The sequence below is a fragment of the Pristis pectinata genome, chromosome 10 (genome assembly GCF_009764475.1).
Source record: "Pristis pectinata isolate sPriPec2 chromosome 10, sPriPec2.1.pri, whole genome shotgun sequence".
Classification (NCBI taxonomy): domain Eukaryota; kingdom Metazoa; phylum Chordata; class Chondrichthyes; order Rhinopristiformes; family Pristidae; genus Pristis; species Pristis pectinata.
The window spans coordinates 85,588,907-85,616,546 of NC_067414.1; the positions used below are offsets into that span (position 1 = coordinate 85,588,907).

General features: G+C 40.7%; 1 protein-coding gene across 1 annotated transcript in view; it reads right to left on the minus strand.

The window, feature by feature from the left end:
- rev3l (REV3 like, DNA directed polymerase zeta catalytic subunit) overlaps positions 1-27,640 on the minus strand; it is a 158,891-nt gene that overhangs the window by 15,015 nt on the left and 116,236 nt on the right. Inside the window, exons 20-29 of the mRNA XM_052024197.1 lie at positions 24,197-24,315; positions 21,657-21,775; positions 18,813-18,954; positions 7,908-8,152; positions 6,940-7,048; positions 5,476-5,682; positions 4,625-4,734; positions 3,985-4,099; positions 3,301-3,438; positions 2,160-2,350 (exon numbers count right to left, since the gene is read on the minus strand). Coding sequence (XP_051880157.1) covers positions 2,160-2,350; positions 3,301-3,438; positions 3,985-4,099; positions 4,625-4,734; positions 5,476-5,682; positions 6,940-7,048; positions 7,908-8,152; positions 18,813-18,954; positions 21,657-21,775; positions 24,197-24,315 — 1,495 coding nt within the window. The remainder of the gene's footprint in view (positions 1-2,159; positions 2,351-3,300; positions 3,439-3,984; positions 4,100-4,624; positions 4,735-5,475; positions 5,683-6,939; positions 7,049-7,907; positions 8,153-18,812; positions 18,955-21,656; positions 21,776-24,196; positions 24,316-27,640) is intronic.

Here is a 27,640-nt window from a genome sequence, read left to right on the forward strand (position 1 = left end):
CAAGGTCATCAACATCACGAGTGGGTTGACAGGGTAGATGCAGAGAAAATGCAGGACTTTGGGTTCAGATGAAAGACCTATAACTAAGAGTCAGCAGTAACTACTTTATCCAGAGAAAGTGACAATTATAGTTGAGCTGAACGGGAGGTGAGTCAGTACACAAGACAGAAAGAAATTGAAGTCTGTGGTGGTAGGATTGAATGAAAAGGGATGGAGCAGACTCACATCCAGCATAAACATTGGCATGAACCAGGTGCCCGTTTTGCGCTCTGCCTTCCATGTAATGGAAGTAAGTTACCTATCAGGGATGCCACCAAACTCTCTCAAATTAAGTCAGTGTGACCTCTATGAATACTTTAATGAAAGTTAATTTGACACTTCAACTCTTTAACTGCATGTTTTTGTAATTGCGCTAATAAAAGGAAGTTTTCATTCATTCTTTTGCTTGCATTGAAATACTCTTCAGATTTTAACAGGTCCAGAAGGCAAGAGTTCTGACTGCACATGATAGCCCACTGCTCCAATGGATCCAGGTGGACTGGGGGATTGGTCCAAGATTTTAATTTATCAAGCAGTGGTTAATATATTGAACACATTTACACATTATAGAGAAAATAATTGGGAAAAGCAAAAAAAAAGAGAGTACTTCAGTGCAGTCATAATCACAGGAGGGAATCTGTGACTGCACAACATAGGCCTTGTATAAAACTTTTGGGTGGGTCTCACCTGGTTAGGAAGCTATTGAGGGTTTGGAGAAGGTGCAGAGGTAGTCTACAAGATTGTCAGATGTGCAGATAGCTTCAGTGAACTGGGTCCCTACACTTTGGTGAATAATCACCACAAATGATTCAATCCAGATTTTAAAAATGACTTAGACGGCGTTCACAATAACAAATTAGTTTAACTGGACAGGATAGGGTAGAATGAGAACAATACAGGAGCAGAAGTAGGTAGCAGGTAATCTGTTCTTTTCCCATAGGAAAACCATGTGTGACAAATGAAAATTTGAAAAAAAAGTGGATGCTGGAAATCAGAAGCAAAAACAGAAAATGCTGGAAAACTCAGCTTGTCTGATGAAAGGGTTGCAAATTCAAAACGTTAACTGTTTCTCTTTCCACAGATGCTGCCTGACCTGAGTTTTTCCAGCATCAAGGTTGTATGTCCGAATTCTCCTTTAAATAGACAACATACTTACTATTGATGATATTGTGATTGATTTAACCTGAACCATTGTTTTACTTAATACTGCTAGTTCAATAGCCTTGTGGTTCTCTGGGTCACCTGTCATCCTTTTCAACTGAACTATCTGCTACTAATCCCCTTTTGCTGTCAGACATCTGAACCCATCACCTCTTTCACATCCCCTTCCCCCGTGGTGCTGCCACATTCCCAAATCCTTAATTCTACACTATCATCACTTCAGCATTTCTTTTTCAATACCAGTTTACACCATTCCATTGTTTTGCACTTGTCACTATTTGTTGGTGTATTTATTATTAACATGTATACCATTCACTCTGAGCTTCATGTGAGCAAGGAATTTCATTGCACCCTGGTGTATGAGAATAAACTAATCAGAATCTCACCAAATGTCAATGCTCAATCTGACTTCAATTTAGGATACAAACTATGCATTTATGAGGATTTGTTAGTTTTAAACGCCTTCAGCATCTTTTCCTGAATTACATCAATTTGAAATTCTCCAGGATGATCAATGCACTACAGAACTGTCATGAATTAGAATTCTCTTGTGAGTATAAATATTAAATTAACACTTCTGCTATTCTACCTGCAGTGAAATAGTATCCGAACTGTGCTGATAAAAGAAACTTTTCATCAGTTGTGCTTGATTTTAACTAATCATTTCAATTTTACTCAAAGTTTAATTAAACTTTTAATTACATTTTTTATTTAAAAAAAGATTTGGAAGATATCCTCCAGAGATCGAGACACAGCTGTGAAATGTAATTTATCACAGCACTCTGTTTCACATTACACTAGCTCTACATTAACTGGAAGGTATTTGCTTCATACTTCATAGGCTTATATTGGTTACATTTACACAGTGGTGATTTACATCACTTGACAGAACCGTCGTAATCATTCAGTCTCTTCCAAAACCAATGCATTTGAAATATAGCTGCATCAACAAGACCCACCTGGTGAGTTCTAGAGCGGGAACACATGCTCCAGGGTGGTATGCAGCACTGCCCCGATACTCTTTGGCGAAAGTCAGATCCTGCATGCTGGCCTTCCCTTCCAATATCTTTGTGCACTGCCTCTGAACGTACTGCTTGATCTGGCTGACATCTCTTGTTTCAAACAGTAGCTTTATTGAGCGCTCTAAAATCTGTGGAAATATTCATAAGTGAAACAGCAGCACACTCTATTGTGATTCACAAACCAGGCAAAGTAGACATTTAATTCCAAACTAACTGCATGAACATCCACCTCACCATATTATAAAAAATAACATTTAAGCCAATCAATTAATGACACCTCTGGATCAATTCTTGACTTGTTCTCCTTCAAAAAGCAAATGAACATCTCTTATGTAAAGATGCTCCAGTTTACTGAATCGAAACCTTGTTAAGAGACTTCCAAGTCAGAACAGAAACTGTCTGTTCAGCCATAGCTTTCGCATCAGTAGAGATACAGATCAGCTGAGAACTCTGCACCACGAAGATCTATTACTTCCTTGGATTTGCCCAAACTTGTATTAACCCTATGTGTCAATACAAGTTACAGTATCCAGAGTGTTATTGAATTCCCACCTCAAGGAGTCAGTAAGTTGTAGATTCTTGCTTATCCCAAGTACATAGCCTAGGTTTAAATTTGGTGTCAATCCTGCACTGATAGAGGTGCTGTTCTCAGGCAAAACATTAAACTGAGGTGTCAACAGACTGTTCAGGTGGTCATAAACAATGGCAAAGATAATGAAGAGTAGCAATGAGTTCACTCTGCTTTCCCCTCAACTAAAAAGACAAAAACTGACTAGAAAACACTGATTATATGCAGAGTATGCCCTTGTCTGATCTGCTCAGTCCAGATGCTTTGGTCAACAGAACAAATTGAAAAGTAAGCAATATGTGAAGAATTCACTCTTGCAACAACATAGACCATCAAAAATGCAAGTTCTGATAACTATTCTCAGTTTACTGAAACCAAAATGAATATTTTTGATTTCAAAGTAGTACAGTAAAATTGGTAATTTATTTTTCTTTGCCAGTGCAATTGATAGAGGGGAAACTGGATGATGATCGAAGGAAGTAATGTAATTGAAGAGAGACTACTTTGTACCTTGGAAACAGCAGAACAGGAGTCCCGCCGCACAGTTTCAATTCCCTTGGCATCAAAAACAGGATCCTTCTGGTCTAAACTTTCGTACATATAACCGACATACCTCTTCTTTGATTGTAAGACACATGGTAAATAAACCTATTAGAGTGAAGAAAAAATAAGGCCCTTATGACATTTAGAGTTCAACAAATACCTCAAATAAATCCAATGTGATTAATTTGAGAAATGTAGATAAGTTGTTTTAATTGTCTTAATGTATTCTCAATGTGAAGAATACCAAGAGTGCTGCATCATTTTTACCTCAGTGAGAATGCATGCAAGTTCTATGATAATGCACATTTTTTATTTACAGGATCCTGGAGAAATGATTAAATTATTAACAGCCACAAAATGTTTAATGTGGTGTGCATGCAAGAACACAGTATAACCATCAAACAATAAGCAATACGAACCTCCAACAGTTCTATTCTCTGCTTGCCTATAATCAGTCAAGAGACCCTCAGCACAAAAACTCCATCAGTACATTAAAAGTTATCGGCACTGCACAGCATGCAAATAAATATGTTAAGAAAACAGACTGAAAGATTATAACAACTATCAGACAATTTGCTCAGCAAGCTTTCTGGGAGAACCTTGACCCAAAGGCTGGTACTCTCCCTCTGGTGATGAAAGGTAATGTCTCACCTTCTCAAATTTCAGTTTCACAGGCTTTGGATTTGTGGCAGTCACAGCATCAGCAATCTCTTCTCCAATCCGAAAGGCTTGCTCCTTGGTGGCTCCTTTCAACAGCACAAACATGCTGCAGAAGAGGGGAATCAACTCAAAATCACAACAAACAGCAACTATATTTGTGTTGACTTGCCTCTTGTGCGGGCTTCTCGAACATCTTATCGTTTCCCCCTCATTTCCAATTACTTTTATATTAGCATCTATGGTTTGTTCTTTCGACCTTTACGAATGTAATAAGGGATTAAATTGCTCGAGTTCTTGGTGATACTTGGTCAACACAAAGCATAAATCACAAACTGTTTACAGTTACTGGAGTCAAATCATAGTTTAGTTACAACACTATGAAGAGACAACACGATTAGGAACAAAGGGAGAGATGTGATATGTGTTGATGCAATGCAAAGGGAATGGATCCGTTATATAACGAGTGGTACACTTCCACATTGGATGGAGCATGAAATATACTTTCATCCTGCTTCTGTCACGTACTCTACTTTTGAGTCTTTTGTATCTAATTGGACCAATCAAATTCCTTTCATTAACTATATAGAAATCAGGTAATATTGCCATTAAATGGTTATTTAAGAGCCAATACCTGTCGGTATCTCCGTACACAACACGAGCTCCCCACTTCTTTGTCTCATTAACCAACTTTATTGCACGTTCAAGGGTTTCTCTGGCCTTGAGAACAATGCTGTCACCAATCTAAAGAAAACAGAAACATTACTCTTTCCAGCGTAAATACAACATTGGCTTCTCATTCCAGGAGCTCATCCCATGGTGAACTTTTACAAGATGAAGGAATTATGTCCGATTCTACCACTCATCTATGCACAAGGAGACATTTTACAGTGGCCAATTAACCAACCAATCTGCATGTCTTTGGGCTATGGGAGAAACCAGAACTCCCTAGGGAAACCCACGCGATAACAGGGAGAACATGCAAAATCCAGATAGACAGTGCCAGAGATCAGGATTGAACCTGGGTCATTGGAGCCATGAGGAAACAGCTCTACAAGCTATGTTGTTGTGCCTCCCTACAATATTCCACCCCAGAGAGCTCTGAAGGCAAAGCCACAGAATATATTCAAGGTTGATTCTGACAGATATTTGAACTGCAAAGGGAACCAAGGGTTATGGGGGGGGGGGGGTGGCAGTGGGAAAGTGGTGTCGAGGCCAAGACTTGATCAGTCGTGATCTTATTGAACGGTCCATTCTTGCTTCTGTTTCTTATCTTTGTTTAGTCACATACTGCAGAAATAGGTAATTTGGCTCAAATAAAGCTTGTCAAGAAACTCTGCACACAAGTCGACAGAAATTGAGAATTTGTAATGTACTCAATGAAATAATGATTTGATTATTTTTTAAAAATAAGGCAGCTGGCATGTGTAAATTATAGACTTTTGCTCTTGTTTATTGAGAATTAGAAATGTGTATTTTGGGTACCTCAACACATGGCATTCTTCCAGAAAAGCTAGCAGCTGTGTAACCACAAGTAAAGTTGGCAATGAGCTTCAGACCCATCTGTCGAGCGTGAAGCAACTTTGTGAGAGCTTTGTCTTTCTTGTTGTCTTTCATGGTCTGTTTCACCATTATCCTGGTCTTCAGTATCTCATCCAACATGCTCGGTAACACTCCTTTTCGGACAGAGGGCTACAATAGCAATATCAATACATTAGAACAAATAATCAACTAAAATAAGTTCCGATGGGTCCAGAAAAACATTCAAGCTCCTTAGTTCACACCAATGTACCAGACACAAGAACAGAAAATGCTGAAAATACTCAGCAGGTCAGACAGCACCTGGGGAGGGAGAAACAGAATTAACATTTCAGGATGATGACCTTGTATCAAAGTTCAATGAAAGGTCGATCTAACCTGAACCATTAACTGCTTCCCTCTCCACAGAGGGTGCCTGCCCTGCTGAGTATTTCCAACATTTTCTGTTTTATTTCAGATTTCTGGCATCTGGAGCTATTTGCTTTTTGATATACCAGAAGTGTTGCGTAGCCTTACTCTTTTGCAGTTCATTCACATTTGAATTCTCTCCAGAATAAGCCTCCATGCACCTCTCTCCATTTCACCCCACTGCCCATATTCTTGAATTTCTTTTCCCCTCATGTACTTTCCCAGCCTGTCATTTACCTCTTCAACCCAAGTTCCACATTCTAATCATTCTCTAGGTAGAGGTTCTGGTGAATTCCTTATCAAATTTATTAATTATCATTACTCCTCCAACTCTCTAAACAGAAGCACAACCTCTACATTTATCAGACTCTTTTATAATTTTAGAGATTTCAACTGGGTCACACAAGAGCTTTCTTCCAAAAAGTAAATTGCAGCGAGGCCAATCTTTACCAGGTTAATAAAGCAATCTCTTTTGGCCGTAGAAGTTCCATGGTTTCCCAGCCCACCTCTAGCATATTCACGAGGCGCTAAGTTGAGTCACATCAGTCTTTATGTTATTATTCCTCAGCAAAATATCAAAGTAATCAGCATTTTTTTCATTGATATGTGGCATATGAGAAGCCTCAAGACAGTGCATAAGCTTAGGATCAACGGAACATGCAGTACAAACAGCTTTTAAAATTAAATTTAGTATTAACACTGAAAAAACATTGTTTTGATTTGAAACATTAGCACTGTAAAAACACTGAAAAAAACAAGTCTTTGTTGTTTAGTCACTTTTGGTAATTGTGGGCCACAAATCTTCTGTCAAATGAGATTCCCCCTCGACACAGATCAGTCCAACACTCTGGTTTCAATTCGCAGTACCTGTCAACAAATTCATCTATGACATCTAATAGCCAGGCTTCCCGATTAAGAAAGAAGTATTCAAATACTCTGAATATCCTTCTGCTGGTTTTACTTTTAATATCATCCTTGTTAAGAGTAGCATTTAATTCATACCTTAACAAAGGCCACTCCGTTTGGTGATATGGTGATATCGTTCCAGAGCTGGTGAAGTAATTCTGGAGGCACTCTCTGGAAAGTGCAGCCAAATTTAAACTCTTCTTCTCTGATAAAAGACAAATAAAAACAATGTTTTATAGTCCACTTCTGTGCTTTTCCTGACAGATTGTGAAGGGCTAGGGAGAGGAAGATGCTACATGATGAGGTAATGGGACATTTATAAGAGCCTCCTTCCTTTTCCCCAATTCTAAAACAAAATACTCAAATAGTTTGTACTCCCAAGCCAGAATCAGCATCAAAAGCCACAGAATGCTGGAGAAGAGCATCCAGATGGACTTCCCACAAGTTCCAGATGTGAGCACTGCTGTTGAATGGAATGGAGTGGGATGGGGTGAGGTGGGCAGAGAGGATACTTTTGAGACCACCTGCAGATTCCCACAAAATGCAAACATACTTCAGCTAAGCAATTCAATAATTCAACTTGCTGGCAAAAGAAGAGTATGGGAATATTTCTAAATAGTTTGAAACTCAAGCAATTTCTCCATTTTGGCTAAGAACAGCTGCACAATATCTGAGGGGCTTCACAAACCACATACTAAACTGTACACAATGAATTTTAATTGAGATTTTTTTTTGAGTTGCACAGCAAAGCTTTACTTCATTTCTCACACAAGGTGAATTTTTCTTTCTTACTTCATTATAGTGATTGCAAAGATTTTAAGTATAACACAAAATCTGGCCAGACTGCCATTTTCTTTGGTTATTTGAATAGAATGCTAGTATGTAGATATCTGTTGTATTGGAAAGAGATTACAATTCAATGTGGAGTGAAATACAAGCTGGTCAAAAGCCCATATTTGGACAGATTTAAAAGTTTTATTTGAACCTAGCTCAATCCAACCTCATTACAATTGGTCACAGCAGATACCAGAAATGGCTACATAATTAGAAGGGAAATATCTTACTTCCCAAGGTAGTCAATGTTGCCCAGGCATGTGGAATAACAATAGTTGTAAGCTATGATGATTGAGGGGTACAGGGACTGGAAATCCAAAACCAGGACTGAGTTGCTGTAGAAGCGAGATTCGGGTTCCATCACAAGAGGAATGCACTGGGGAGCTCTCATACGAGATCGCTGCTGGACGCTGGGAGTTATAGCAATATAGTTCATTGGTTTGGCAAAACGCAACATCATCGATTCCACACGATACTGCAAAAAACAGGAACATGTTAAAGTCAACTATAACAAAAGACATTTTGGTTTATAGATATGTGCCTGCCCTTCTCCCTGTCCTGAATGCATTGATACTTTCCTCTGGGGTGATATTCCCAAAGCACGAGTGGCAGAAGGGAATTCAACCACAGTGGGAGCAAGCTGTGCACACTGATCATGGGTTCAATCAAACACCTTTTATACATTTACTTTATATTAGACATGTTTTGTTAGGATGATTGAATAACTTTGGAGATGTCTGCCAAAGAATGACAGCATGGGTGTAATAATCTGAGGATTAAAACAAGGATGGCGTGCCTTCAGTTTGAAACATTTGGAAGTTGTCACATGCAGGTGTGGCTTAATTTGGTTACAGCAAGAAGTTTTTATTTCAAGCAGTTTGAAATTAAATGAGTCTTTTTTTTTAAGTTTTAATTCCAACATACATTTAATCACATTTAATTCAGCTAGTGCAAAACTCAGAGCTAGTTTTTTTTTTGGATTAGCTTCGCCCACACAGAGATATTGTGCACAGAGATACCCAACCTCTCCTTATAACTCAGGCCGAGTCCTGCCAACATTCTCGTAAATCTTCTTTGCACTCTTTACAGCTTAATGACATCTTTTATTTAACAGGATAACCAAATGGTAAACAATACTGCAGGTGTGGCCTCACCAACGTTTTGTACAATTGCAACATAATGTTTCAACTTCTGTACTCAGTGACAGACTGATGAAGGCCAGCACGCCTTCTTCACCACCCCGTCTACCTGCGACGCCACTTTCAGGAAACTGGGAACAGGGATAGTAGATTATCAGAGTTTGCTGCAGTTTGTTGTGGTATCAGATTCACAGTCCATTGCTTGAAGTATTAACTGTGTGGATAAATGCAGAGAAGTTAACCTTTTGAACTGACGTGTCTTTTTTCTGCATACCAGAGCTTTAATTTGTGAAACAGGGATGAACTTTGACAAAATCTGCCAGTCCAACAATATGCTTGTTTGTAGCTTAGAAAAGGAAAAAGCACAAACTCACAATATACAGAGATATTTTGAAATATTTCTGGGATTGAATTCACCACTGGATATTAGTCTGATTTCAAATTTTGAGTTAGGAGATTAAGTATGGGTGATTAATTACTTTCTTTTAGAAGCAGTTGTGGTCATCTATGAAAGCCTAAAAATGGTTTGCATTGGGGCATGTGACATGGTGCTGGATACCACAGTGGGTGTGTAGGTGTGATTGGTTGCAAGGGAGGCAATAAGTTGTGGAAAGTGACTTTCCAGTTATATACCCAACATTCTACCATCCTTACACCAAGGAAAGGAATCAAACATCTAATTATAACTAATCTAACTTTGTGAAAGGCAGGGTAATAGACGGGTTAGTGAATGGGCAGCAACATGCCAAATGGAATACAATTTACATGGGTTTTCAGTTTTAAAAAAACTCATGGAAGGAACTGGGGTCAGAAGAGAGACTGCAGATGCTGTAATCTGGAACAAAGAACAAACTGCTGGAGGAACTCAGCAGATCAAGCAGGGCATTGAGTACGAGAGTTAGGAAGTCATGTTACAGCTGTATAGGATGTTGGTGAGACTACACCTGGAGTATTGCATGCAGTTATGGGTGGAGCTGAGGAACAGGAAAGGTGTGACCACACTAATAGGGTTGTATTATAGACCGCCCAATAGTTAGAGAGAATTGGAGGAACAAATATGTAGAGAGATAGCAGACCGATGTAAGAAACAGAAAGTTGTAATAGCAGGGGATTTTAACTTTCCACATATTGACGGGGACTCCCACACTGTGAAAGGGCTGGATGGCTTGGAGTTTGTCAAATGTGTTCAGGAAAGTTTTCTAAATCAACATATAGAGGTACCAACGAGAGAGAATGCAATACTTGATCTCCTATTAGGGAACCAGACAGGTCAGGTGACAGAAGTATGTGTAGGTGAACATTTTGGGTCCAGTGACCATAATAGAACCATAGAACAATACAGCACAATACAGGCCCTTCGGCCCACCATGTTGTGCCGACCTTCAAACCACTCCTAAGACTATCTAACCCCTTCCTCTCATATATCCCTCTTTAAGATAAATTCCTCCATATGCTTATCTAACAATCTCTTGAACTTGCCCAACGTATCAGCCTCCACCACCACCCCAGGCAGCGCATTCCATGCACCAACCACTGTCTGGGTAAAAAACCTCCCTCTGACATCTCCCTTGAACTTCCCACCCATTACTTTAAAGCCATGCCCTCTTGTATTAAGCACTGGTGCCCTGGGAAAGAGGCGCTGGCTGTCCACTCTATCTATTCCTCTTGATATTTTGTATACCTCTATCATGTCTCCCCTCATCCTCCTTCCCTCCAATGAGTAAAGCCCTAGCTCCTTTAGTCTCTCCTCAAGCCAATTCTGAATCCACACAGCCAAGCCTCCCTGGATCCCTTGGCCTCTGACCTTCTGAAGAAGCCTACCATAGGGAATCTTGTCAAACGTCTTACTAAAATCCATGTAGACCACATCTACTGCACTACCCTCATCAATCTTCCTGGTCACCTCCTCAAAGAACACTATCAGGCTAGTGAGGCAAGATCTTCCCTTCACAAATCCATGCTGGCTGTCCCTAATCAGTCCATGATTCTCTAAATGCTTATAGATCTTATCTCTAAGAATCCTTTCCAACAGCTTGCCCACCACAGACGTAAGGCTCACTGGTCTGTAATTCCCTGGACTATCATGTCATTAGTTTCAAGTTAATTATGGATAAGGATGAGTCTGGTCCTTGAGTTGAGGTTCTAAATTGGAGAAGGCCAATTTTGTGGAAATGAGAAAGGATCTAGGAAGAGTGGATTGGGATAAGTTGTTTTCTGGCAAGGATGTGTTCAGTAAGTGGAAGGCCTTCAAAGGTGAAATTTTGAGAGTGCAGAGTATGCATGTTCCTGCCAGGATTAAAGGCAAAGTTAACAAGCATAGGGAACCTTGGTTTTCAAGGGATATTGACGATCTGGTTAAAAAAAGAGAGAAGTGTATAGCAGGTATAGGCAACTAGGAACAAATGAGGTACTTGAAGAGTATAGAAAATGTAAGAAAATACTAAAAAAAAAGGAAATCAGGAAGACAAAAAGAAGACATGAGGTTGCTTTGGCAGATAATGTGAAGGTAAACCCGAAGGGTTTCTACAAGTATATTAAGAGTAAAAGGATAGTAAGGGACAAAATTGGTCCCCTAGAAGATCAGAGTGGTTGTCTATGTGTGGAGCCTCAGGAGATGGGGGAGATCTTAAACAGTTTTTTTGCATCAGTATTTACTCAGGAAACTGGCATAGTGCATATGGAAGGAAGGGAAACAAGCAGTAGTGTCATGGAACATACAGAGATTAAAGAGGAGGAGATTGCTGCCTTACAGTGAATAAAGGTAGATAAATCCCCTGGGCCTGACAAGATATTTCCTCGGACCTTGAGAGAGACCAGTGTAGAAATTGCAGAGGCCCTGGCAGATATATTTAAAATGTCCTTAGCCACGGGGGCGGTGCTAGAGGACTGGAGGGTAGCTCATGTTGTTCCGTTGTTTAAAAAAGGCTCTAAAAGTAAACCAGGTAATTACAGGCCGGTGACCCTGACATCAGTAGTAAGTAAATTATTGGAAGGTGTTCTGAGAGATTGGATATACAAGTATTTGGACAGCCAAGGGCTGATTAAGGATAGTCAGCATGGCTTTGTGCGTGGTAGATCGTGTTTAACGAATCTTGTAGAGTTTTTTGAGGAGGTTACCAAGAAAGTGGATGAAGGCTGTGGGTGTTGTCTACATGGACTTTAGTAAGGCCTGTGACAAGGTCCCACATGGGAGGTTAGTTCAGAAGGTTCAGACACTAGGTATCCATGGAAAGGCTGTAAACTGGATTCAAAATTGACTGTGTGGGAGAAAACAGAGTGGTAGTGGATGATTGTTTCTCAGACTGGAGGCCTGTGACTAGTGGTGTGCCTCAGGGATCTGTGCTGGGACCATTGTTGTTTGTTGTCTATATCAATGATCTAGATGATAATGTGGTAAATTGGATCAGCAAGTTTGCTGATGACACTAAGATTGGAGGCATTGTGGACAGCGAGGAAGGCTTTCAAAGCTTGTAGAGGGATCTGGACCAACTGGAAAAGTGGGCCAGAAAATGGTAGATGGAACTTAATGCAGACAAGTGTGAAGTGTTGCATTTTGGAAGGACAAATCAAGGTAGGACATATCAGTAAATGGTAGGGCACTGAGGAGTGCGGAGGAACAAAGGGATCTGAGAGTTCAGATACATAATTCTCTGAAAGTGATGTCACAGGTAGACAGGGTTGTAAAGAAGGTTTTTGGCATCCTGGCATTCATAAATCAAAGTATTGAGTATAGGAGTTGGGATGTTATGGTGAGGTTGTAATAAGACATTGGTGAGGGCAAATTTGGAGTATTGTGTGCAGTTCTGGTCACCTAACTATAGGAAGGATATCAGTAAGATTGAAAGAGTGCAGAGAAGATTTACTAGAATGTTGCCGGGTATTCAGGAGTTGAGTTACAGGGAGAGATTGAACAGGTTAGGACTTTACTCCTTGGAGCGTAGAAGAATGAGGGGCGATTTGATAGAGCTTTACAAAATTATGAGGGGTACAGACAGAGTAAATGCGAGTAGGCTCTTTCCACCTAGATTAGGAGAGATAAGTACGAGAGGACATGGCTTTAGGGTGAAAGGGGAAAGGTTTAGGGGGAACTTCTTCACTCAGCGAGTGGTGAGAGTGTGGAACAAGCTGCCATCTGATGTAGTAAATATGGGCTCACTCTTAAGTTTTAAGAATAAATTGGATAGATACATGGATGGGACAGGTCTGGAGGGTTATGAACTGGGTGCAGGTAAATGGGACTAGTGGAATAAAGTTTCGGTACAGACTAGAAGGGCCGAATGGCCTGTTTTCTGTGCTGTAGTGTTCTATGGCCTATGGTTCTTCTATGTTCTAGTTCCAGTCACCAAACTATAGTAAGGATGTGATTAAGCTAGAGAAGGTACAGAAAAGATTCACAAAGATGTTGCTGGGACTGGACGGCTTGAGTTATAAGGAGAGACTGGATAGGCTGGGACTGGTTTTCCTGGAGCAAAGGAAGCTGAGGGGTGACCTTATAAAGGTTTATAAAATGGTAAATTGGTTTATTATTGTCACTTGTACCGAGGTACAGTGAAAAACTCGTCTTGCATACCATTCATACAGATCAATTCATTACAACAGTACATTGAGGTAGTACAAGGTAAAACAATAAGAGTGCAGAGTAGTGTTACAGTTGCAGAGAAAGTGCAGTGCAGGTAGACAATAAGGTTCAAGGTCATAACGAGGTAGATTGTGTGGTCAAGAGTCCATCTTATTGTACTAGGGAACCATTCAATAGTCTTATAATAGTGAGATAGAAGCTGTCCTTGAGCCTGGTGGTATGCGCTTTCAGGCTTTTGTATCTTCTACCTGATGGAAGGGGGGGTGGGGGGAAGAGAGAATGTCCAGGGTGGGTGAGGTCTTTGATTATGCTGGCTGCTTTACCAAGGCAGCGAGAAGTGTAGCCAAGAGTCCATGGAGGGGAGGCTGGTTCCCATGATGTGCTGAGCTATGTCCACAACTCTCTGTAGTTTCTTGTGGTCATGGGCAGAGTAGTTGCCATACCAAGCCATGATGCATCCAGATAGGATGCTTCTATGGTGCATTGATAAAAATTGGTAAGAGTCAAAGGGGCCATGCCAAATTTCTTTAGCCTCCTGAGGAACTAGAGGCACTGGTGAGCTTTCTTGGACATGGCATCAACGTGCTTGGACCAGGACAGGCTATTGGTGACGTTCACACCTAGGAACTTGAAGCACCGTTGACGTAGATAGGAGCAAATGCACTGCCCCTGCCTTCCTGAATCACAAGGGGCATAGATAAGGTCGATGTACATAGTTTTTGTTCCCCAGGGTAGAGGAGTCTAAAACTAGAGGGCATAGGTTTAGGTGAGAGGGGAAAGATTTAAAGGGGACCCAAGAGGCAAGTATTTTCCTTACCAAGTGTGCTGGGTATATGGAACAAGCTGGTACAATTGCAACGATTAAAAATCATTTGGACAGGTACATGGATAGAAAAGGTTTAGAGGGATATGAGCCAAATGCAGGCAAATGGGGCGAGCTCTGGAAGGCACCTTGGGTGGCATGAACGAGTTGGGCCGAGGGGCCTGTTTTTGTGCAGTATAACTCTCTGACTTGTTGGGGCTTGGGAAGCTTCAACAACTGGAGAAGCCAGAGCAGAAACAACCACAACTTTAAATAGAAAACTGGGATAATATCTGAAGCAGAAAATTAGGAAAAGTTGAACTGCTGTAACAAAGAATCCTCCCAGTACAAAAGTAAAATGACTGGAAAGACAGGGGTTGATTAGGCATAGTCAGCATGGCTTTGTGCAAGGGAAATCACGTTTTCCGAACTTGAGTTTTTTGAAAACATGACCAAGAAAGTTGATGAGGGCAGGGTGGTAGACGTAGATTATATGAACTTCAGTAAATCCTTTGACAAGGTTCCACCCAGTAGGCTGCTCTGGAAGGTTAGATTACATGGAATTCAGGAAGAGCTGGCTAATTGGATAATTTTACCTCCCTCCTTATCCCTTTTGAAACATCTAAATCCTGGAACATCAATCAGCCAATACTGCCCTTGCGACAGCCAAGTCTCTGTGATGGCCACAACATCATAATTCCATGTAGTGATCCATGCTCTAAGTTTATCACCCTTATTCTTAATACTTCTCACATTAAAGTAAACACATTTCAACCCATCCAACTGACTGTATTTATGCCCTGTGAGAAAGAATAGGCAGTGGACTCTCTCTGCACATTGCATCTAACTTTACTCCAACTGCCCCATCCTCTGACCCCTATTCCCCTGCCAACTTAGTTTAAACCCTCCCCAACAACTCTAGCAAACCTGCCCGCAATGACATTGGTCCCTCTCGAGTTCAAGTGTAACCCATCCCTTTTGTGCAGGTCATACTTTCCCAAGAGATCCCAATGATCCACAAATCTGAAACTATGACCCACTCTTCAGCCACACATTTATTTGCCATATCTTTCTATTCTTACTCTCACTAGCACGTGGCACAGGCAGCAATCCAGAGATCACTACCCCTGAAATCCTGCTTTTTAGCTTCCTTCCTAACTCCATATATTTCCTCTTCAGGACCTCATTGCTTATCCTATCTATGTTGTTGGTATCAATGTATACCATGACTTCTGGCTGCTCACCCTCCCCCTTAAGAATGCTGTGGACTCGATCCCAGACATCTCTGAGCCTGGCACCTGGGAGGCAACAGACCATCTCATTCTCATCCACAGAATCTCCTGTCTGTTCCCTTAACCAATGAATCCTCTATCACTATCACACTCTTCTTCTCCCGCCCTTGTCTTCTGAGCCACAGAGCCAGGCTCAGCGCCAGAGACTTGGCTGCTGCAGCTTTCCCCTGGTAGGTCATTGTCCCCAACAGTATCCAAAGCAGTATATGTGCTATTGAGGGGAATGACCGTGGGTATCCTGCAGCACAAGGAGAAAACATGATCTAATGAAAATTATGTTCAATTCATATTGTTTGCAATAAGTATCCATTCAATGTCTCCTTTTCTAATAGCTAGATCAAAATGTGATGTCTGCAGATATACTACAAATCCAGACATGAAACATTAATCCAGGAAGAGTCTATTTCAGTCCTCTAAATATTGCTAAATATCATTATTAAGATCTTTCAATATAACAAATTTCAATCAGCTAGTGTATGAATCAGTATTATAGTTATTCTCCATAACTTTATGCAACTTATCATGTACATTGTGTTTTATGCAGAAACCAGGAGAAGTGGTGGAAGGAGATATGATAGCAATTTTTAAGAGGCATTTGAGGTGGACACATGAACAGGCTGGAAATTGAAGGATATACAGTGGCATGCAAAAGTTTGGGCGCCCCGGTCAAAATTTGTGTTACTGTGAATAGTTGAGTAGAAGATGAACTGATCTCCAAAACATTCTTTTCAACATTTTAAGCAAGATTAGTGTATTATTTTTGTTTTGTACAATTTTAGAGTGAAAAAAGGAAAGGAGCACCATGCAAAAGTTTGGGCATCCTAAGAGATTTGAGCTCTCAGATAACTTTTACCAAGGTCTCAGATCTTCATTAGCTTGTTAGGGCTATGGCTTGTTCACAGTCAGCGTTAAGAAAGGCCAGGTGATGCAAATTTCAAAGCTTTATAAATACCCTGACTCCTCAAACTTTGTCCCAACAATCAGCAGCCATGGGCTCCTCTAAGCAGCTGCCTAGCACTCTGAAAATTAAAATAAATGATGCCCACAAAGCAGGAGAAGGCTATAAGAAGACAGCAAAGCGTTTTCAGGTAGTAATGTAATTAAGAAATGGCAGTTAACAGGAATGGTGGAGGTCAAGTTGAGGTCTGGAAGACCAAGAAAACTTTCCGAGAGAACTGCTCGTAGGATTGCTAGAAAGGCAAATCAAAACCCCCGTTTGACTGCAACAGACCTTCAGGAAGATTTAGCAGACTCTGGAGTGGTGGTGCACTGTTCTACTGTGCAGCGACACCTGCACAAATATGACCTTCATGGAAGAGTCATCAGAAGAAAACCTTTCCTGCATCCTCACCACAAAAGTCAGCATCAGAAGTTTGCAAAGGAACGTCTAAACAAGCCTGATGCATTTTGGAAACAAGTCCTGCGGACTGAAGAAGTTAAAATAGAACTTTTTGGTCGCAATGAGCAAAGGTATGTTTGGAGAAAAAAGGGTGCAGAATTTCATGAAAAGAACACCTCTCCAACTGTTAAGCACGGGGGTGGATCAAACATGCTTTGGGCTTGTATTGCAGCCAGTGGCACGGGGAACATTTCACTGGTAGAAGGAAGAATGAATTCAATTAAATACCAGCAAAATTCTGGAAGCAAACATCACACCGTCTGTAAAAAAGCTGAAGATGGAATGAGGAAGGCTTCTACAACAGGATAACGATCCTAAACACACCTCAAAATCCACAATGGACTACCTCGAGAGGCACAAGCTGAAGGTTTTGCCATGGCCCTCACAGTCCCCCGACCTAAACATCATTGAAAATCTGTGGATAGACCTCAAAAGAGCAGTGCATGCAAGACGGCCCAAGAATCTCACAGAACCAGAAGCCTTTTGCAAGGAAGAATGGGCAAAAATCCTCCAAACAAGAATTGAAAGACTCTTAGCTGGCTACAGAAAGCATTTACGAGCTGTGATACTTGCCAAAGGGGGTGTTACTAAGTATTGACCATGCAGGGTGCCCAAACTTTTGCTTCGGGCCCTTTTCGTTTTTTGTTATTTTGAGACTGTAAAAGATGGAAATAAAAAAGTAATCTTGCTTAAAATATTAAAGAAATGTGTCATCTTTAACTTTATGCCTTTTGGAAATCAGGTCATCTTTTACTAGCTTAGCTATTCACAGTAACAGAAATTTTGACTGGGGTGCCCAAACTTTTGCATGCCACTGTGGACCATATGCAGAAGTAGTGCAACAGGGTGGAAAATACATTAGTGCAATTAAGACTTTTTCTATTAAAATTTAAAAATAACTATTGTGCACACCATACTCAATGGTTCATCAGCCCCTGAGCTTACTTAGAGTTACAATCTGTTCCCACTTTATATAAAAATGCATGAAAACAATTTAATTAGCTAGAAATTATAAATAGGTGGAAGCCAAATATGATCGGGATATGTTCAACATCTTACCTGAACATCTTTCTAAAAGTTTCCAGACACTTTTTGGATTAAGAATGAATTTGTAATTAAATAGCAATACGTAAGATATAATATGTTATCAAATGTAAGAGGAAAGTATACAGTAAATGACAGGACTCTTAGGAGCATTGATGTACAGAGGGATCTTGGGTGCAAGTCCATAGCCCCCTGAACGTGGCAACACAAGTAGATGGGGTGGTAGAGAAGGTGTACAGCATGCTTTCCTTCAACAATTGGAGTGTTGAGTATAAAAGTTAAGAAGTCATGTTGTAGCTGTACAAGACTTTGGTTGAGATACATTTGGAGTATTGTGTGCAGTTCTGGTTGCTGGATTACAGGAAGGATGTGGAGGCTTTGGAGAGGGTGCAGAAAAGGTTCACCAGGACGTTGCCTTGATTAGAGATTATTAGCTGGATGGAGAGGTTGGACAAACTTGGAGTGTTTTCTCTGGAGCATTGGAAGCTGATAGAAGTATATAAAATTATGAGAGACGAAGATAGGGTCGATAGTCTTTTTCCCACAATGGAAATGTCAAATACTAGAGTGCATAGTTTAATGGTGAGGGGGGGGGGATAGTCTAAAGGAGATTAATGTGGCAAGCTTTTTTTTTTTGCAGAGTAGTAGGTGCCTGGAACACGCTGCCAGGCCTGTAGTGGAAGCAAATATGATAGCAACGTTTAAGAGGCATTTAGACAGATATGTGAACAGGGAAGGAATTGGGGGATATAGACCTTGTGCAGTTTAAATTGGCAGCATGGTCGGCACAGACGTCATGGGCTGAAGGGCCTGTTCCTGTGCTCTACTGTTCTATGTAAAACTTTCTGCACCAGACATGATTTGAAAGGTAACCATTAACCTGTGAACCTCTTGTCAGCACATGGTAGAATAAGATGCCAAAGAGCCGCGCCAATTCACTTGTTCTTCCAATCATATCCAACTGTTCCAGTAACTTTAGATTTCCACGCACACGACAAATATAGTGATCAATCATCTTCCACCTGTAATAGATAAGAAATGGAACTACTGTTCTCACGCAGACTTCTGTACAGGAATTATTTTTACATTCTTTTTATACCACAAAATACTTCTGATTACAGGAATGCACAGTGGCAGGAAGGAAAAGTGAGTGCCAATTTATTTTCTCTCATGAAGGTAAAGGATAACTAAATACAAGGATATGGGGAACAGTGCCAATTTCAGATCTGAAAGAACTTGTTTGGAAACTTCAAACTTCGCCAATTATCTAGTCTTTTCTTTTCAGGCTTAACAATACACAAGGGCTACAGGTACACGTTTCAGTACTAAATTTACAGGACTGATAGGAACTGTGCTTTGCTTTCCCAGAGCTGCATGTATAAAGTTGTCAGGCACCAAACTCACCTCCAGAATACTATCATAAGCATTGTATTTACAGTGTAGAGCCCTATTCATTCCTGGGGGCGAGCTGTTGGCACAGCCAGCATTTAATGCTCAAAATGGCCTGAAATGGTGATAATGGGAAGGACTTTGAATGCTTGGGTTTATGAAAGCAAAGCTGTTACAATTTTTCGTGAACATTAATTAGTTTTGCACTTGGGGTTTGATCCTTGCAAATCCATTGGCATTTACCAAGGCTGAACACAAATATCTTTGTTAAAAACAATCAATGAAACAGTCAATTAGAAGGACTTAGGGGTACAAGACAAAGTTCCTTGAAAGTAGCAGCACAGACAGACAGGTAGTGAAGACAGTGTTTGGCATGCTTGCCTTCATCAGAAAGGGCACTGAGTACTAGAATTGGGATACCATGTTACAAATGTACAAGACATTGATGAGAGCACATGTGGAGCACTGTGAGCAGTTCTGGTTGCCTAGCTATAGAAAAGATGTCAATAAACTTGAAAGGGTACAGAAAAAATTTGCAAGGATGTTACCAGAACTAGAGGGCTTGAGTTATAAGAAGATACTGGATGGGCTGGGACTGTTTTCCCTGGAGCACAGAAGGCCAGGGGTGACCTCCTAAGAGGTATACAAAATCATGAGGGGCATAGATAAGGTGAATGGTCACAGAGTTTTTCCCCAGGTAGGGGAGTCCAAAACTAGAGGGCAGAGGTTTAAGGTGAGGAGGGAAAAATTTAAAGGGGACTTGAGGGACAAATTTTTCCCACACAGAAGGTGGTGGGTATATGGAATGAGGTGCCAGAGGAAGTGGTGGAGGGGGGTACAATTACAATGGTAAAGGACAGTTAGACAGGTATATGGATAGGAAAGATTTAGAGCGATGTGGGACAAATGCAGGAAAATGCGACCAGTGCAGGTAGGCAACTTGGATGGAGTGGATAAGCCAGGCTGAAGAGCAGCTTCTATGCTACATCAGAAATCAGGTTTACTATCACTGACACGTCATGAAATCTGTTGTTTTGCAGCAGCAGTACAGTGAGATATAAAAATTACTATAAGTTACAAAAATAAACAAATAGAGCAAAACAGAAATAATGAGGTAGTGTTCATGGGTTCATGGACCTTTCAGAAATCTGATGAATGCTGAAACGTTGAGTGTGGGTCTTCAAGCTCCTATACCTCCTCTCTGATGGTAGTAATGAGAAGAAGGCATGTCCTGGGTAGTGAGGGTCCTTAATGATGGATGCCACCTTCTTATCTTCTTGAAGATATCCTCGATGGCGGGGAGGGTCGTGCCCGTGATGGAGCTGGCTGAGTCTACAACCCTCTGCAGACTCTTTTGATCCTGCACATTGAAGCCTCCATACCAGGCGTGATGCAACCAGTCAGAATGCTCTCCACCGTACATCTGTAGAAATTTGCAAGAGTCTTTGGAGACATACCAAATCTCCTCAAACTCCAAATGAAGTAGAACTGCTGGCGTGCCTTTGTCGTGATTGCGTCAATGTGCTGGGCCCAAGATAGATCCTCTGAGATGTTGATGTCCAGGAACTTGATGCTGCTCACCCTTTCCACCGCTGACCCCTCAATGAAGACTGGTGTGAGTTCTCCTGACTTCCCCTTCCTGAAGTCCACAATCAATTCCTTGGTCTTGCTGACGTTGAGTGCAACGTTGTTGTTGCAACACCACTCAACCAGCTGATCTATCTCACTCCTGTACACCTCCTCATCGCCATCTGAGATTCTGCCAACAACAGTGGTGTCATCGGTGAATTTATAAGTGGCGTTTGAGCTGTGTCTAGCTGCACAGTCATGAGTGTAGAGAGAGTAGAGCAGTGGGCTAAACACACATCCTTGAAGTGCGCATGTGTTGACTGTCAGCGAGGAGGAGATGTTACTACCAATACACACCGACTGTGGTCTCCCAATAAGGAAATCGAGGCTCCAGTTGCAGAGGGGGGTAAAGAGGCCCAGGTTTTGAAGCTTGTTGGTTAGTACTGAGGGGATGATTGGTTTAAATGCCAAGCTGCCTGATGTATGTCTTGCTGTGGTCTAGGTGCTCCAAAGCCGAGTGGAGAGCCAGTGTGCTGTATAACTCTATGACTCATGAGAGTTGTCCTAGATCAATTAAACGCTAATGACTGGAAGCTGGTAAGCACACCTACAATCTAAGTTCAAAGTCACTGGTTTTGGTGCTTTTACATCTTGTTCCTTCACTTCTCAAAGTACAATTTCTTTGATAAAAGTTGGAATGGATAACTGAACAGATAACTGACTTCGTTATTTATTAACTATTAAAATATAGCTAAGAGAAGATTACCTGTATAGATCGGTCTTATTATCAAACCAGTCAGAGAGGACGCGGAAAGAAAAAAGCGGAAAACGTTGACGAAGGATGTGAAAGGCAACATTCTCAAAAGTATAATTGTTGAGAGTAACCTGAAAAAGAAAAAAAAATATCAACATACGAGTAAAATCAACAAATAAGTACAGAGGGATCTAGGTGTTCTTGAACATGAATCATAAAAAGTTACCAGGGAGGTCCAGAAAATGATTAGGAAGGTAAATAGCATAGTGACCTTAATTGCAAGGGGTTTACAGCTTAGAAATAGAAAAGTATTGTCACATTTGTACAGAGTAATAGCAAAGCTACACCTAGAGTGCTGTGTGGAGTTTTGGTCCCCTTATTTAAAAGGGATATACTGGCATAAAAAGGCAGTCCAAAAGAGATCCATTAAGCTAATTCCTGGGATAACAGGATTATCCTGTCATAAGTGGCAAAAGAAATTGGATATGTATTCTGTGGAGTTTAGAGGAATGAGGAATGATCTCACTAACATATTAAATCCTAAGGGGGCATGTCAGAGTAGATATTGAGATGTTTCCACTAGTGGGGCAATCTCAAACAAGCAACATAGTTACAAGATCAGAGACAGTCATTTAGAATTAAGGTGCACAGGAATTTCTTCCAGCAGATGTTGGTGAATCACTAAAAGTCTCTACTCTGGAGGGTTGTGGAGGCTAGATCTTTGAAGGTACTTAAAGAAGATGTGGATACAGTTATGCAAGTCCAGGGAATTGAGGGCTACAGGACACTGGCATAGAAGAGTTGAGCCCTTGGGGACATCGGCCATTATCATATTTAATGGCAGGGCAGGCTTGAGAAGCCAAGTGATCTATTCTTGCTTCTGTTTCTACTTACCACGCACCATATTTTAATAATTCTAAATTAGTCTGTTAAATCAATCTGTAATCTGTATTTTACCAATGAAATAACAAAGATACAACTTTTCATATCTTTGCATTTCCTCATATAACAAAATCCTACTTAACCTGGAGAAACAAAGGACTGCAGATGCTGGAATCCAGATGAAAAACACTATGATGCTGGAGGAACTCAGCAGGCCAGGCAGCATCCGTGGAGAAAAGCAGGTGGTCAACGTTTTGGGTCAGGACTCTTCCTCAGTACTTAATCTGGATTGGATTGTGCCATTATTTAGTCTCAATGCCTGTTCCACAGGAGGCTCACAACTGTGTCCTTTTATTTCATAAAAATGTACTGAAGCTATCCTAGTTTTTAACTCATCCACTGGAGATGCTGCCTGGATCAGAAAACATCTCAGCTCCCTTACAATGCCAAGACAATTTCCATCCAGTATATAATAGCTCTTTTCTTTTCCACTCAAAAACTCCCACAAAATGAATCACCACAATGAAGTCCAAATGCCAGCTCTCAAATTTATTCACCTGTTTTTATCAATGCAAGATGGAGTTTCCTTTGGGCTTCTAAAGAACTTGCCCTTTGGTATCATATGCAAATTCAACACCAGTTCCTCCAGGCATAGAGTAAAACTCTGATAATCCAATATATGATTGTTTGAAATCCCAGTGGTTTGGCATCTGATTCACTCATTAAGTTTTAGTTACTCAAAGACTTTATTATCTGTGAATCCACATACTTAAAATTGGATACGGTTGGGAGTGCAGGCTGGGCCCGGGATTTGGAGTATAGGCCAGGTATGCCGTGGAGTTGGGGCCTGGAATGCTTGCATGTTTGTCAAACTGAAACTCACTGGACTGTTTCACATGCTCCTTTTAAACTCAATTGGGCTCAATTGTCCATTCACTTTAAGATCACCAGGTTCACTGGAAAACTTATATTACTTAGTAACATGTAAAAAAAAATGAAACAGAAGTCTGTTAGGGTAACATGAGCAACATCCAATAAATCGGAAAATCTGTTAGTCTGACACCAAAGTCCTAAGGGTGCTGGATTATCAATTGTACTGTACATCCTAAACAAGGGATCTTACTGAAACATATAAAATCCTAAATTGGTAAATCTAGGGACATTTGGCTGTAAAAGCTCTCCTCAACTTTAAAAAATCTTTCACAACTAACTTCTGACATTTTCCATTTGCTTCAAGTCTCCTGATAACTTCCCGTGATACCTCCTTAAATACTTAAACTAAATTTCTTGCATTTTATATCTAAAGCACTTCCCCCTTACAATCTTCAAATAATTCTGTTTATAGAGTGTTCTTTGAAACCCATGTTGATTACTTTTAACAATTTTCTCATTACCTATAAGTTTAAATAACATCTCAATGATTAAGATAGCCAGCCTAATTACATACATCAGCCATCTCAGTTTTTCTTAAAGAACAGGTACATTTCAAACATATAACCCAAAATGTAATGCTCAATGCTTGTCCACAAATTTCATAATTCAAAATATACTAACTGAGGGAAAAATTAGGTATCAGTTTAGAAACAGTAGCTCCTGGTAACTTTTAAGTACGTAGCATTTTCTGAACTCAACATAGGTTCAAAAAAAATGAAACAAAATTGACCCATTACCTCGCTTCTCATCATTCTCCAAACATTCAAAACGATTCGTCCCACGAGATTTATCTCAGACATGGTAGTTGCACCGAACTCATCCCTTTCTGGAGCAAACCTATTTTCTTTATTTTCATCTAATAAAAAGAGATGGTTTTGAAATAATCATATGCACATCAATTCAAAATTTTTCAATATCACAAACAATTTTGGAATACCTATATTCTATTCATCAGTGTGAACAGTTTTCCTGGTAATTTATTTCTGAGGACGGTGGAAATGAAGAACAATCATCAGTGAACAGCAATTGATACTGGGTCAATTACACATCCAAGACTGATAATTCCCATTGTTAATGAAAACTGAGGGATTATGGGGAAAAGCCAGATATACAGAGTTAAGACACTGAACAGTCACGACTTCAGAATGATGGAAGAGGCTTGAATGGCGAAATAGCCTACAAGTATTTCTACACTGGGTGAGCAGGCAGAGGACGGGAGGATCCAATAATCCTACCTGTTCAAGCCAGGTCTGATGACAAATAGCTAAAAACAGAAGCAAAAAGGCTGCATCTTTGGGATTTTGTGGAATCAGAGACATGTAGTATTGAAACAGGCCCTTCAGCCCACCACATCCATGTTAACCACTGAACACCCATCTACAGTGGCATGCAAAAGTTTGGGCACCCCTGGTCAAAATTTCTGTTACTGTGAATAGCTAAGCGAGTAAAAGATGACCTGATTTCCAAAAGGCACAAAGTTAAAGATGACACATTTCTTTAATATTTTAAGCAAGATTACTTTTTTATTTCCATCTTTTACAGTTTCAAAATAACAAAAAAGGAAAAGGGCCTGAAGCAAAAGTTTGGGCACCCTGCATGGTCAGTATTTAGTAACACCCCCTTTACTTGTAAGTGTTTCCTGTAGCCAGCTAAGAATCAATTCTTGTTTGGGGGATTTTTGCCCATTCTTCCTTGCAAAAAGCTTCTAGTTCTGTGAGATTCTTGGGCTGTCTTGCATGCACTGCTCTTTTGAGGTCTATCCACGGATTTTCGATGATGTTTAGGTCGGGGGACTGTGAGGACCATGGCAAAACCTTCAGCTTGTGCCCCTTGAGGTAGTCCCATTGTGGATTTTGAGGTATGTTTAGCATTGTTATCCTGATGTAGAAGCCATCTTCTTTTCATCTTCGGCTTTTTGTTTTACAGACAGTGTGATGTTTGCTTCCAGAATTTGCTGGTATTTAATTGAATTCATTCTTCCCTCTATCAGTGAAATGTTCCCCGTGCCACTGGCTGCAACACAAGCCCAAAGCATGATCGATCCACCCCGTGCTTAACAGTTGGAGAGGTGTTCTTTTCATGAAATTCTGCACCCTTTTTTCTCCAAACGTAGCCTTGCTCATTGCGCCAAAAAGTTCTATTTTAACTTCTTCAGTCCGCAGGACTTGTTTCCAAAATGCATCAGGCTTGTTTAGATGTTCCTTTGCAAACGTCTGACGCTGAATTTTGTGGCGAGGACGCAGGAAAATTTGGAGAAAAAAGGGTGCAGAATTTCATGAAAAGAACACCTCTCCAACTGTTAAGCACGAGGGTGGATCGATCATGCTTTGGGCTCGTGTTGCAGCCAGTGGCACGGGGAACATTTCACTGGTAGAGGGAAGAATTAAATACCAGCAAATTCTGGAAGCAAACATCACACCGTCTGTAAAAAAGCTGAAGATGAAAAGAGGATGGCTTCTGCAACAGGATAACGATCCTAAACACACCTCAAAATCCTCAATGGACTACTTCAAGAGGCACAAGCTGAAGGTTTTGCCATGGCCCTCACAGTCCCCCGACCTAAACATCATTGAAAATCTGTGGATAGACCTCAAAAGAGCAGTGCATGCAAGACGGCCCAAGAATTTCACAGAACTAGAAGCCTTTTGCAAGGAAGAATGGGCGAAAATCCCCCAAACAAGAATTGAAAGACTCTTAGCTGGCTGCAGAAAGCATTTACGAGCTGTGATACTTGCCAAAGGGGGTGTTACTAAGTACTGACCATGCAGGGTGCCCAAACTTTTGCTTCGGGCTCTTTTTCTTCTTTGTTATTATGAAACTGTAAAGGATGGAAATAAAAAAGTAATCTTGCTTAAAATATTAAAGAAATATGTCATCTTTAACTTTATGCCTTTTGGAAATCAGGTCATCTTTTACTCCCTTAGCTATTCACAATAACAGAAGTTTTGACCAGGGGTGCCCAAACTTTTGCATGCCACTGTATATTATTTATCAGCACTTGCCCTGTAGCCTTCAATGCTTTGGTAATTCAAGTGCTCATTAAGCCACTTAAATGTTGTGAGAGTCTGTCTCCATTGCATGCTCAGGCAGTGCTTTCCAGATTACAACCACCCTTTAGGTGAAAAATTTTTTCCTCAAATCCCCTCTACCCCTTATCCTAAACTTGTGATTTTAGACACCTTTTCTATGCAGAAAGGGTTTTTTTTTATTATCTACCCTATTCTCCCCTTAACTTTGATTACCTCAGTCAGATCTCCCTCAGGTTTCTCTGCTCCAAGGGAAACAAACCTGTGTGGTGACCAGAACGGCACACAGTATTCTAAGCTGTGGCCTAACCATAAGGTTGAACCATAACTGCCCTGCCCTTATATTCTATACCCCGGTTAATGAAGGCAAGTATCCTGTAAGAATTTTTAACTATCTACCTGTGCTACCAACTTCAGGGATCCTTGGACTTGTACATCAAGGTCACTCTGTTCTTCAGTCTTCCCTAGGGTCCTACCATTCATTGCACATGTCCCATCATTATCAGTTCTCCCGAAGTGCACCACCTCACACATATCAGGATTAAAATCATATCTGCGCTCACTCTGCCTGTTACCAACTCATCAATACCATCCTTATCATCAACAACACTACCAATTTAGGGTTACATGCAAGCTTGTCCCTGGCCTCTCATAGCAGCCTGGGCTACATCTCATGGGGCCACGTCCTTTTTATTAGTAACTTGTTTGAGAATTTCACCATTCCCCTCCCTCCCTGAATCCTTCAACCATACTGTCTTCTTCCTTGGTGAATATGGATTTATTTTATTCATTTAAGACCCGCTTCCTCTAACTTCACACAGATTCTTTCCTTTGGTCCCTAATAGGCCCCACTCTTTCCCTGGTTACCCTCTTGCCCTAAAACAATTTGGGATTTTCCTTGATCTTTTCCACTAGTGATATTTGCTGTCCCTCTTTGTACTGCTAATTTCTATTCTAAGCCCCTCTCCTTATACCGGGTCTCTCCGTTTTCTTTTTGCCTGCCATAAATTTCCTATTTTCTCCCCTTTATCCAATCCTTCGTGTCTCTTGACACCTTGGCTTCTTTGGCCTTATTGCCCTGATCTTTCACTTTTATGGGAACACATTGGTTCTGAGCTATCACTATTTCACTTTTGAATGCCCAACTTGTCAAAT